The sequence below is a fragment of the Gorilla gorilla genome, chromosome 2 (assembly GCF_029281585.2).
Source record: "Gorilla gorilla gorilla isolate KB3781 chromosome 2, NHGRI_mGorGor1-v2.1_pri, whole genome shotgun sequence".
In the NCBI taxonomy this organism is placed as follows: domain Eukaryota; kingdom Metazoa; phylum Chordata; class Mammalia; order Primates; family Hominidae; genus Gorilla; species Gorilla gorilla.
In genome coordinates this window covers 149,878,171-149,892,085 of record NC_086017.1, presented here as the reverse complement: position 1 = coordinate 149,892,085, position 13,915 = coordinate 149,878,171, and the positions used below count along the sequence as shown (strand labels likewise).

Genomic DNA, 13,915 nt, shown 5'->3' with positions numbered 1-13,915 from the left:
TTAGCTGGGTGTGGTGGCAGGTGCTTATAATCCCAGCTACTCGGGAGGCTGAGGCAGGAGAATTGCTTGAACCCAGAAGGCGGATGTTGCAGTGAGCCGAGATCATGCCATTGCACTCCAGCGTGGGCAATGAGAGCAAAACTCTGTCTCAAAAAAAAAAAACTTAAGGATATGAAGTCTCTAAGCAGAAATCATATGTGAATAGATGGCACTGCCCTCTCCCCCACTCACCTTTCATGAAGATATGTGGAGTGTTAGTTGCCTATGAAATCACTTTCATTTTCCCAAAAAGTAGCTTAAACAGGGCTTTAAAGTTTTTTTGTAGTTTGCAGGCTTATTATCTCTCTGGAGAGTAAATGGTAATAGAAATTTTGAGCAGTAAAAGGTAAGAAATCTTACAGTAACAAAATAGTTTTTTCTTTATTTTCTTTCTTTCCTTTCTTTTCTTTTTTCTTTCTGAATGAGGCAGGGTCTTGCTCTGTCACCCAGGCTGGCATGCAGTGGCACAATCTCTGCTCATTGCAACCTGTGCCTCTAGGGCTCAGGCGATCCTCCCACGTCAGCCTCCTGAGTAGCTGTGACTACAGGTGCACGCCACCACACCTGACTAATTTTTGTATTTTTTTGTAGAGATGGGCTTTTGCCATGTTGCCCAGGCTGGTCTTGAACTCCTGCGCTCAAGGGATCTGCCTGCCTTGGCTTCCCAAAGTGCTGGGATTACAGGTGTAAGCCACCTCACCCAGCCTGAAATAGTAATTTTACATTTGAAAACAGTCAGTCATGGTGCTGGTCTGCCTGAAAACATTTGGGATGGAGAGGAGGCAGGTGATTAGGTTTATCCAAGATACAGACTTCCAGACGAGTGTGATGGGAGAGAGGCACTTGCAGATAATTTTGGTGAGAGTGAAGGCAGACAAAACTATTAGAGAAGCGGGGAGAAAGAGGTGTTGGTTGTTGAAATAGAGGTCTTAGTGATGGCTACAAAGTTTTCCTTTGGGAATGTATTAACAGTAAGTTGGAATCAGGGTGGGAAGTGGTTGGAAACTGAGATGTAATAATTAGTGATTTGGAGGTGCTAGGGTGTGGTGAAGTCAAATTCAGGGTGGCATCGTGAGATTGTGTGGCTGAAGGGAAGGAGAGAAGTACCTAGTTGGAGATATTTAGGTCAAGGAACTCAGAAGTCAGATGGGTTGTTTGCCTCAGGCATGCGGACCCTGCATCAACACCTCTTAGTGATTTTCTTCTCACTTAGTCGTCTTCACATCTTGGAAAGCAATTACTGGTATCTTCCTTGTCAGAAACTTGAAAAAGTACACCACCTTTGCTTGATTCCCAAGCTTTTTTTTCTAGCCTAGCTATTTCTTCAGGTCTCATTTTCTATTTTCACACTGTACATACACATTTCTTCCCCTACCCCCCTTTTTTTTGTCAGTGTTTGCAGAGCAGATTGGGAGTTTATATGAGTTTAGTTTAAATGAATGGAATTTAGGTTAAATGTTGAGTATATAATATCATACAGAATTTTTGGTAATGTGTTTAAAGCTGTGAAATTGATTATTTCTTCAGCCTTGAAAGACTTCTCTGGAGATGATACAGAGCTGATACAGACATTGATGATGGGGCTGTTTCTTAATTGCTCAGGAGAAAATAATTGTTGTATGGTTCTTACAGGCAACTAAACTTTTATTTAGAGAAACAAAGTAATTGGGAATATGAGAAGTGAAGTGTGTCTTAATATGCCTTCACTTATTCCTATTCTTTCTAGTGTTCTATTTTAGCTGTTTAAAATACCACTCTAGACCGGTGTTAAAGGCTCATACCTTTACTCCCATCACTTTGGGAGCCAAGGTGGGCAGATCACTTGAGCTCAGGAGTTTGAGACCAGCCTGGCCAACTTGGCGAAACTCTGTCTTTACTAAAAATACAAAAATTAGCCAGGCATGGTGGTACGCATCTGTAATCCCAGCTACTTGGGAGGCTGAAGTGGGAGGATCACTTGAACCCGGGAGATGGATGTTGCAGTTAGTTGAGATCATGCCACTGCACTGCAGCCTGGGTGACAGAGTGAGACCTCATCTCAAAAGAAAAAAAAGAAAAGAAAAAATACTGAGCTAATGTAAGTTTCTGATAAGTTAGATACTTTGTGTATAGCATATGAGGTAGATATAAAGATTTTCTAAAAGTGCTGTTGTGTAAATCTTTCTTCGTAATTTTCTTTAGTTCATAGTCTTTAGAAACTAAAAATGAAAGTGCCCAGGCTTTTTGACTAATTTCTGGGAACGCAGGGAAATACCATTTAAAGTAGTTCAGAGACATGGACTTAAAGAATGATTGCTTAAGGGTGTGACTACTTAATCCTGAAACTGCCTGCTTAAAGAGAGGGAGAAAAACCCAAATGGTTGTTTTAAAAAATAATATCTAATACAAAAATAGGCATATAGACCAATGGAACAGAATAAAGAGCCCAGAAATAAGGCTGCACACCTACGACCATCTGATCTTCAACAAAGTTGACAAAAACAAGCAGTGGGGAAAAGACTCCCTATTCAATAAATGGTGCTGGGATAACTGGCAAGCCATATGTAGGTGATTGAAGCTGGACTCCTTCCTTACACCGTAAACAAAAGTCAACTCAAGGTGGATTAAAGACTTAATGTAAATGTACACTTATATTTACTTTAAATGTAAAACCTCAAACTATAAAAACCCTGGAAGACAACCTAGGCAATACCATCCTGCACTTAGGAATGGGCAAAAATTTTATGACAAAGACACCAAAAGCGATCGCAACAAAAGCAAAAATTGACAAGTGGGATCTAACTAAACGTAAGAGCTTCTGCAGAGCCAAAGAACCTATCAACAGAGTAAACAGCCTACAGAATGGGAGAAAATATTTGCAAACTATGCATCAGACAAAGATCTGTTAGCCAGTATCTATAAGGAATTTAAACAAATTTATAAGAAAAAAACATTAAAAGTGGGCAAAGGACATGAACAGACACTTTTCAAAAGAAGACATACATGCAGCCAACAAGCATATGCAAAAAAGCTTAATGTCACTTATCATTAGAGAAATGCAAATCAAAACCACAGTGAGATACCATCTCACACCAGTCAGAATGGCTATTGTTAAAAAGTCAAAAAATAAGAGATGCTGTTGAGGTTGTGGAGAACACTTACACACTGCTGGTGGGAGTGTAAATTAGTTCAACCATTGTAAAAAGCAGTATGGCGGTTCCTTAAAAAACTAAAAGCAGAACTACCATTTGACCCATCAATCCTATTACTGGGTATATACCCAGAGGAATAGAAATCATTCTAGCATAAAGACACATGCATGCGAATGTTCATTGCAGCACTATTCATAATTGCAAAGATGTGGAATTAATCTAAATGCCCATCAGTGACAGATTGGATAAAGAAAATGTGGTACATGATCACCATGGAGTACTGTGCAGCCGTAAAAAAGAATGAGATCATGTCTTTAGGGAACATGGGTGGAGCTGGAGGCTATTATCCTTAGCAAACTTATGCAGAAATAGAAAACCAAATGCTGCATGTTCTCACTTATAAGGAAGCTAAATGATGAGAACTTATGAACACAAAGAAGGAAGCAACAGACACTGGAGCCTACTTGAGGGTGAAGGGGGGAGGAGGGAGAAGAGCAGAAAAGATAACTGTTGGGAACTAGGCTTAATGCCTAGATGATGAAATAATCTATACAGCAAACCCCTGTGACAACAGCTTACCTATGTAACGAACCTTCACGTGTACCCCCAAACCTAAAATGAAAGTTTAAAAAAAAAAAAACAAAAAAAATTTCTATTTTCATTCATGGTTTCATTTAATGAGTTTTGGATTGACTGTGGTCATTTTGCTGTTATGTCTGTTTATAGGGTCTTACATTTGGACATTCAGCCATTTTATAATACTTTCTGGGCTATTTAAAAATATTTAAAGGTAACATTATATAAAATAAAATCAAAGATCATTGATTTTAATATTTGTCCCCCTTTAATCAGAGGGGACAACAATCACCAGTATTCCAGCTATCCACTATAAACTACTTTTTTTTTTTTTTTTTTTTGAGACAGCGTCTCACTCTGTTGCCCAGGCTGGAGTGCAGTGGCGCAATCTCGGCTCACTGCAACCTCTGCCTCCTGGGTTCAAGCAATTCTCCTGTCTCAGCCTCCTGAGTAGCTGGGACTGCAGGCGTGTGCCACCGTGCCCAGCTAATTTTTGTATTTTTAGTAGAGACCGAGTTTTACCATGTTGGCCAGGATGGTCTCGATCTCTTGACCTCATGATCCGCCTGCCTCGGCCTCCCAAAGTGCTGGGATTACAGGCATGAGCCACCGTGCCCAGCCTGTAAACTACTTTTATTTGTATTCTTCACACAGTTTACAAGGTGAACATGCTTTTTTTTTTTTTTTTTTTTTTTTTGAGACACAATCTTTCTCTGTCGCCCAGGCTGGAGTGTAGTGGTTCAGTCTTGGCTCACTGCAACCCGTCTCCTGGGTTCAAGTGATTCTCCTGCCTCAGCCTCCTGAGTAGCTGGGATTACAGGTGCTCTCCACCACACCCAGCTAATTTTTGTATTTTTAGTAGAGATGGTGTTCCACCATGTTGGCCAGGCTGGTCTTGAACTCTTGACCTCAAGTGATCCACCCGCCTCAGCCTCCCAAAATGCTGGGATTACAGGCGTGAGACACTGCACCTGGCTGTGCTTTTGATAATATTTTGCTATAGTATAGTATTTTGATGGTATGTTGTGTTATATTGTTTTTCATTTTAGGTTATATCATAAATCAACTTTTTCTTTGTATACAGCATAGACTTCATGATGAATTGAAAGTAGGAGACAGAGGTGACTGAGTAGCTGCTGGTACCATTGTCACTGTGGTAGAAAGAACATGAGTGATTATGCTTAGTCAGCTTCTAAGGTAGATTTTTGTTTGAGTTTGATCTGAGAGAGACTTGCACAGGTTTATAGCCTGCTAGAGGAAGATTTTTCCAATGCAGAGGAGCAAAGGAGTAACATCTCAGTACTTGGGGAGCTGGAGCAATATGGGACCAGGGGACTTGAAGGATTACGCCTTTTTCTGGAGTTGAAGGGAATTAGGTTATGTGTTCAGATGTAAATTCCTAGTGACCTGAGGATTTACTGCAACTACTTTTAGTATCCTTTGTAACCCCTGTTACTTGAATATTTATCATGTTATAATAATCTGTGTTTAGAATAACCAATTTTTTTCTTTTAGCTTAATTTTTTTCAAAAGAAAAGTTTCAAATATACACAAAAGTAGAATAGTATAATGAACCTCCATGAACCCATCATCCAGATTCAAAAGTTATTCTGAAAGCTTTTTAATAATATTTCTTTAGCTTTTAATCATTTAAAAATATTTAACTCTCTAATCCATCTGTGTTCATTTTGCTGGAATTAGATAAAAGAATATTATTTATTAAGTCAGTCATCTTTTTTTTACTATATTATGGTATGTCTGGCCTACTAACCTACAGTTTTATTTATGCCAGCATAACATAGTTTTAACTATTTTAATAGGTTTTAAACTCATAATTATATTATAAATATTTATAATTAAAATTGCTGATTACATCAGTATTTAAAATTTTATATTACTGTTTGAATATATTTTAATATCTATAGATGAAGTATGCATATATTCTTGGGTATTTATCTTCCTTTTCAAATATTGGCGTGGTAACTCTTAACTAGCCAGAAAAGCTTTTGTTGATAAGCTTTTGAAAAATGAAAGATAAGCCTAAACAATTCCACATACGTATTCATTTGTTTAGTAAATATTTATTGAGTAATATTGTGTGCTAGTATCACACCTGAATAAACTGGTATAAAAACTTTGACCTTAAAAGTGTATCACTGGGTCAATCTCTGTGTTTTACTACTGTTTTTAGCTCTACTTTCTCCCTGAGTTTTAAATTGGTGATAATTAGGTCATATCTTTTAAAAAACTGCAAATGAGTAAAATTGTCTGGGACATCTTACGCATGCCCTGCATCACTCTGGCCCCAGGCCTTTAGGGAAAAACAAAGGACCGTGATATATAGGATAATCATAGATATGGATGGAATATCTTTTGTTAGCTCTTGACTTAGTATGACAAATTCATAAATTATTTAGAAGTAGAAAGAAACTTTGGAGCCATCTCATCCATTCATTCTTTCCTACACATAGAGAAAGGTAAGACAAGACCTCAAGTAAATGAAGTCAGTGAGTAAGCATATGATAGTATGCTTATACTTACTGTCATGGTTTCTTTAGACCTGTTTAAACCGTTGAGCACCCTGGCATTTGGACCAATATGTGATTTTATAGCTGGTTTACTTAGCAAGTGAAAAACAGATTAGACTAACTACAGTTTACTGAACGATATACTGGTTAATTACAGTCTAGTGGTTCTGCAGACAAGTAGGCTTTCTAAAACTTGGCATGTTTCTTCTTCCAGTATGTTCCTTCCTTCTCCAAAATAAAGATGTTTTTAGTGTAGAAACAAACAAACAAACAAAAAGAGATGTTTTTCGTGGTACAGTATTCATGACTTTGTTTTTGTTTTTGTCTGCTTCATTACAGGTTCATGTCAGGGCTGGTCTTTTTCATGGTACTGAGCTCCTGTGTAAAACCATCGTAAGCTCAGAGGTGTCAGGGAAAAATGATCATATTTGGAATGAACCACTGGAATTTGATATTAATATTTGTGACTTACCAAGAATGGCTCGATTATGTTTTGCTGTTTATGCAGTTTTGGATAAAGTAAAAACGAAGAAATCAACGAAAACTATTAATCCCTCTAAATATCAGACCATCAGGAAAGCTGGAAAAGTGGTAATGATATACCAACTTCTGAGGATTGTTTTATATAACGGAATAATTTTAAGACTGTTTGAAATAATTGAGTAATATGAGTTAAATTATATTAGGTAACTTTGATCCCTAAAAACTGATTTTAAGAAGATAAGAAATTTCCATGTTTATATCTTTAGATTTATGTTCATGCATTTATTTATGTTTATGTTCGTGCATTTTTTTTTGTAATCTTGCTCCTTCTACCATGGATTTTCTTTTGGCAGGTTTATTTTATAAGTGTTTTATTATATATGTAATACTTTTAAGAAGATATGAAGAATGATGATGTTTGAAAAATTTACAGTTCTGCAGTCTTTCAACTGAAATTTCATGTGACAGATATGTTTAAGAATTCAGAATTTTGTGCATTTTAGAAAGATCATTGGTCGTAACTGACTCAACGTATCTTGTGGGGTCTGGGGCATAAATGTGTCATCAAACATGTTAATATTTGGAGTGAAATATATGAGTATTCACACTAAATGTGACTATCATTAGCTTTTTGTTATCTCTGGCCACTTTTTGCTGTCACATGAGCTATGAACAAACCTTCAGTTTTTAGAGCTTCTCGGATTTTGAAATTATGAATATAAGAGGATGGACCTGTTGTCATACTTTCATCTTCCATGTTATGTTTTCAGTCAAGTGTTTCACTTTCTTCTTACTTTTTGAAAGCTTTTTGGTGGGGATAGGGACATTAATTTTATATGTTTTTAAAATCTAGTTACTATATTTATCTATATATTAATTTGTGTTATTTTATTCTTTTTTTTCTTTTGAGACAGGGTCTCACACTGTCACCTGGGATGGAGTGCAATGGCACGATCTCGGCTCACTGCAACTTCCGCCTCCCGGGATCAAGCGATTCTCCTGCCTCAGCCTCCTGAGTAAATGGGGTTACAGGCACCCGTGACCACACTCAGCTAATTTTTTGTATTTTTAGTAGAAACAGGATTTCACCATGTTGGCCAGGCTGGTCTTGAACCCCTGACCTTGTGATTCACCCGCCTCGGCCTCCCAAAGTGCTAGGATTACAGGCGTGGCCACTGTGCCTGGCCGTGTTCTTTTATTCTTAACATGGGAATATAAGCATCTCCTCTGATTATCATCATATAGTCTTCTAAAAATAATTTTTAGGCTAGGTGCAGCGGCTCATGCCTGTAATCCCAACACTTTGGGAGGCTGAGGTGGGAGAATTGCTTGAGGACAGGAGTTGGAGACCAATCTTGGCAACATGGTGAGATCCTGTCTCCAAAAAAAAAAATGCCCTAAAAGTAAAATAACTTAATGACTAAAAAGTCACAGAAGCATTAGTTCCTTAGTATTTTTTTCTTCCTTAATATAGAATTATCCTCAAAATGTTTGATTATAAGATTTTTGGTACACTATGGCGAAATTAATCTATTTAAATGTTTGTATAAAAGTCCTATCAGCTCAATGCCTCCTTTTTAGAGATATATTTATATGCCTAGAGACATTATCTCCTTCCACATTGAGATTTATGTAGGTTGAAAGCTTTTAAAACACGTATTCTGATATTATACGTATTTTCTTGGATTATTAAAGATTTCTCATTTTGGCTGGGCGTGATGGCTCACACCTGTAATTCCAACACTTTAAGAGGCTTAGGTAGGTGGATCACCTGAGGTCAGGAGTTTGAGACCAGCCTGTCCTACACGGCAAAACCCCGTCTCCACTAAAAGGACAAAAATTAGCTGGGTGTGGTGGCGGGTGCCTGTAATTCCAGCTACTCAGGAGGCTGAGGCAGGAGAGTCTCTTGAACCTGGGAGGTGGAGGTTGCAGTGAGCCGAGATCACACCACCACTCCAGCCTGGGTGACAGAGTGGGACTCCATCTCAAAAAAATAAAAAAAAAAAAATCATTTTCACAAGGCTTTTTAGTCCATATTCTATTTTATTCATATACTATTTATTATGAAATGTTAATTGAGTTTTAAGGTTCTTCTTAAACGTAATAGTGAGCATTTTTCTATGTATATCTTGTTCTCATTTTAGAAGATTATTTTGGAAATCATCCAGAACTTTCTAGAACTAACATTACTGAAACCAAGGACATGTGCATGTTTACACCTTAAAGTTATTCTTAGCATATTTATGCAATGGTATCTTTTTCAACAGCATTATCCTGTAGCGTGGGTAAATACGATGGTTTTTGACTTTAAAGGACAATTGAGAACTGGAGACATAATATTACACAGCTGGTCTTCATTTCCTGGTAAGATTTACATTTTTATCCTTAGTGTTAAACCATAACTAACTTTTGGCATGTGGACTAGGTAATATTTATGAATCACCGTTCTTTCAATTTAATAAATAAAATTATCATTTTGTATTATTTATTCTAAAATAGATTTACACAAATTATTTTAATATTATCATAAAATTACTTGTTTCTGAGTAGATTTCTTTACAAATTTTGTTTTGGTTTAAAATCGGCCTATATTTTATTTTATTATTATTATTTTTTTTATTTTGTCGAGACAAGGTCTCGCTATACTGCCAAGGCTGGTCTCAAAACTCCTGGCCTCAAGTGATCCTCCCAAAGTGCTAGGATTACAGGCATGAGCCACTGTTACTGGCCTGTATTTTAAACGGTTATTTTAACAAGTTAGTATTTTAAACATACTTCCAACAAATAATGTACCATTATTTTACTAGTAACAAGTTAACTCTAGTATTAACAAATTATTCATTTAGCTCATTACAGATTGTCTAGTCTCGCCATGGGACATAACTTTTAAGTTTTGTGATGGGTAGCTTTGTCTTTAAATCTTATGCATCTCCATACCATATTTAGGAATGAAATAGACTAAACTTCTTTTTTTTTTGCGACGGAGTTTCACTCTTGTTGCCCAGGCTGGAGTGCCATGGTGTGATCTCGGCTCACCGCAACCTCTGCCTCCCAGGTTCAAGCAATTCTCCTGCCTCAGCCTCCCTACTAGCTGGGATTACAGGCATGTGCCACCACGTCCAGCTAATTTTGTAGTTTTAGTAGAGATGGGGTTTCTCCATGTTGGTCAGGCTGGTCTGGAACTCCCGACCTCAGGTGATCCGCCCACCTCGGCTGTCCCAAAGTGCTGGGATTACAGGCGTGAGCCACCGCGCCTGGCCATATTTCTGAATATATTTCTTATTTTAATGAATGTGTGTTGCTTTCAGCATTTTTTGTAGGTTTTTTTTTTCTTTTTTTTTTTTTTTTTGAGAAATTCTCCTAAGGAACAGTGTCTTCTTTATAATAACCTTTGTTGCTCCTAATTGTGCTAACTTTCTTCATGAGTAGAAGGAACATCTCTAATTAGGGAGAAATAGTAAAAACACTTTTTTTTTTTTTTTTTTGAGATGGAGTCTCGCTGTGTCACCTCGGCTGGAGTGCAGTGGTGCGATATCCGCTCACTTCAAGCTCCACCTCCTGGGTTCACGCCATTCTCCTGCCTCAGCCTCCCCAGTAGCTGGGACTACAGGTGTCCACCACCACACCTGGCTAATTTTTTGTATTTTTAATAGAGACGGGGTTTCACTGTGTTAGCCAGGATGGTCTCGATCTCCTGACCTTGTGATCCACCCACCTCAGCCTCCCAAAGTGCTGGGATTACAGGCGTGAGCCACCACGCCCAGCCTAAAACACTTTTTCTTTAGTTGGCTTTAGCCTGAAATTTGAGGTAAATGGAGCACCTTCCACACGCTTTTATTTCTCAAATACTACTCAAAATACCCTCATCAAGTGAGGTAGATGGTTTTATTTCCATTTTTACAGGTAAGTGAAGCTCAGAGAAAATAAGTTAGTCTTACATAGCTGTTTCAAACCTAGGATTTGAATGAAAGACTATTCAAATCTTCCCATTGGTCTATACTGCTTTCCCAAATGTTGGAATTTTTAGTGTAAATCTTGCATTATAATAGTGGTTTTCTTTTTCTTTTTTCCTGTCTTTATAGTTTGTTGATATATCTAGTGAAGTTGTAAACTAATTTGAATTTGAATTTTTTAATTCATGGCTTTGTAAGTGACATTTCAAAATGTTCATGTACTAGCAGTTGTCACCTGAAAAATTACTTTTGGATAATCATTTACTGACATATCTATATAAACTCTTTGCAATCTAATAGTGTGTGTGTGTGTGTCCTTCTATTCCTATCCTCTCCAGCATGTACCTCTAACAGTTTTCACTAATTATGTTATTCCCCAAATGTAGGAGAACTGTGTATATTTGACGTATTTCTTTTTGTTTGTTTGTTTGTTTGACTCAGGGCCTCACCCTGTCACCCAGGCTGGAGTGTAGTGACTTGAACACAGCTCACTGTAGCCTTGCCCTCCTGAGCTCAGCCTCCCTCCTTAGCCCCCCAAGTAGCTGGTACTATAGGCATACGCCACCACACCTGGCTTTTTTTTTTTTTTTTTTTGTATTTTTTGTATTTTTTGTAGAGACAGGGTTTCGCCGTGTTGCCCAAGCTGGTCTCAAACTCCTGAGCTCAAGTGATTTTCACCTCCTCAGCCCCACAAAGTGCTAGGATTATAGGCATGAGCCACAGCTCCCAGCCTATTTGACATATTTCTTAGGAGGAGCTAAACTTTCACAATACAATAAAATGTAGCAGCAAAATACTGTACTTTCTTGAGAATCTTAATTTAGACTCACACATGTTCTCCAGAATCACCAACCAACTTGACTAGTATTTTTAGTAAAAATTACAATTTTTGGTGGTGTTAACTTGGCATAATACTATGAACCTGATTTCCTCTCTGAGAAAATGTATGATAAAAAATAATAAATGAACTCATTAGTTCTGCATGTGTCAGCTCTAGAATTGTTACATTTAACCCAGTAGGGGCAAACAAGAAGCAAAGAAACTACAAATAATCTACCATCCAGAGTCCCTAGGTCATCATTACAAGGTATATAATCACGTTTATTATTTTTTTTCCTAACTTTCCATAATTTTTTTATGTGGACTAGGAAATACAAATGTCGATTCCTGTTTTTCCCCCTATACTTACACAAAATGACACATTCTGTGTAATGTTCTGCTTCTTGCTTTATTCACCATATCTGCATATCTACATATCACCATATCTTCTCTACGTATCTATGTAGAGAACTGTTTTTCCCCCCATGCCTGGACTGTTAGATTTTTTTTTTTTTAAGCAGAATTGTGTTCTGATAGTTCAAACAGTGCTGCTATAATGAATAACCATGCTTATGTACAGTGTATATCTGAGATAAATTCCTTAGAGGTGGGTTTATTGATTCAAAGAATAGATAAATTTATAATTCTTATAATTACAAATTGTTCCTCAATAGCGTGTATCAATTTTTGCTCTCCATGTGTAGTATATATGAATGCCTTTTTTTTTGCCAGATATGGTGGCTCACATGTATAATCCCAATGCTTTGGGAGACTGAGGCAGGAGGATCACTTGAGTCCAGGAGATTGAGACCAGCCTGGACAACATAGTGAGACTCTGTCTCCCTATACACACAGAAAAAGAGTGCCTTTTTTTCTGATCACTTTTGAACAAGGCTAAAGGATTACCTGTATGTATGGGGCTAATAAGTACTAAAATACTAAATTTGATTTCAGTTAGGTTGCATTTGATAGGACAAAAGTAAAATAGTACTAGAGAGCAGAAGTATGAAACTGTAAATTGCTGAGAAATCAGCTCTAGAGTTGTATAAATTATTAGAATTGAGCCAGGTGCAGTGGTGTGTGTGCTTGTAGTCCCAGTTACTCAGGTGCTTGAGGCAGGAGGATCGTTTGGGGCTAGGAGTTTGTATCCAGCCTGGGCAATGTGGCAAGACCCTGTCTCTAAAAAACAGGAAGATTAAAAAAAAAAAAAGAGTTGCCTCCATCCAGGTGAAAATTGAGTTTGGGCTGGGTGTGATTGCTCACACCTGTAATTCCAGCACTTTTGGAGGCTGAGTTGGGTGGATCTCTTGAGCTCAGGAGTTCAAGACCAGCCTGGGTAACATGGTGAAACCCTGTCTCTACCAAAAATTAAAAAATTAGCTGGGCATGGTGGCATGTGCCTGTGGTCCCAGCTACTCAGGAGGCTAAGGTGGGAGGATCACTTGAACCTGGGAGGTGGAGGTTGCAGTGAGCCAAGATCATGCCACTGCACCCCAACCTGGGTGACAGAAACCCTGTCTCAAAAAAAAAAAAAAAAAAGGAAAAAGAAAATTGAGTCCGTGAGGTGAGAAAATATTTAAAAAGATGAACAAAGAATTAAGGAACAAAAACTTGTAAAGATTTTCCAGCTTTAGGAAATAATTCTGAGTGTGCATACTTTATGGACATTAGACCTAAGTAGAGTAGAGCTGATATTTTTTTTCCTTAGGAGATACAGAGAGAACAACTGCACTACAGTCAGTATAAGAAAAGAAAAATTACTTTGGAGAGGGAGGATCTTAGATTGTACACCTAACTCTATTTTTTCATCATGAGTTTCTTATCTGTGAAATAAAAAAATTATATAATGCGAACTCCAGAGTTTTCTAACTACACTGAAATTCTAAAATCACACACACAGTTCTGTGAATTGACCATATTTAGGGTGGTGGAAAAGGAAAAGGAAGGAGTACCTTGAAGAAAGAAGCAGTTGATGAGGTAAAAGGAGTGCCACTTAATGGAGTATTCCAGAGGCTACCAGAGAAGGTATTTTCTGTCAGCAGTTGCAGGATAATAAAGAGCATTATCATTAGATTTGATAAGAAGAATGTTATTGATGACTTAAAATACCAATTTGGTTATTGTGACAACCATGAAGACCAGATTACATGTGATTAAGAAGTCCATATATAGTGATGACATTATAGTTTCTATGGGCCACCTAATTTTGATGGAGGGAGAGCAGTTCCAATTAAAGTCTTTTCAAGATTGAGAACTGAATTTGAATTAAGAGGTAAAGCAGTCATTCAGTTTTGTTAACTTTCTCATTTTTAAAACATGTATGCAAACTCACACTGAAATTTTGTTCCAAGCATTAACAGAAAATTAGAGGATTACTGATAGAATT

At 37.5% G+C, this 13,915-nt stretch overlaps 1 protein-coding gene across 12 annotated transcripts in view; it reads left to right on the top strand.

Annotated features, from left to right (window-relative positions):
- Positions 1 to 13,915, top strand: part of PIK3CB (phosphatidylinositol-4,5-bisphosphate 3-kinase catalytic subunit beta) — a 186,493-nt gene that overhangs the window by 114,813 nt on the left and 57,765 nt on the right. For all 12 annotated transcript variants that reach the window (XM_031009530.3, XM_055383439.2, XM_055383443.2 and 9 more), the window contains 2 exons: positions 6,614 to 6,865; positions 9,025 to 9,121. In XM_031009530.3, the coding sequence (XP_030865390.1) occupies positions 6,614 to 6,865; positions 9,025 to 9,121 (349 nt within the window). The remainder of the gene's footprint in view (positions 1 to 6,613; positions 6,866 to 9,024; positions 9,122 to 13,915) is intronic.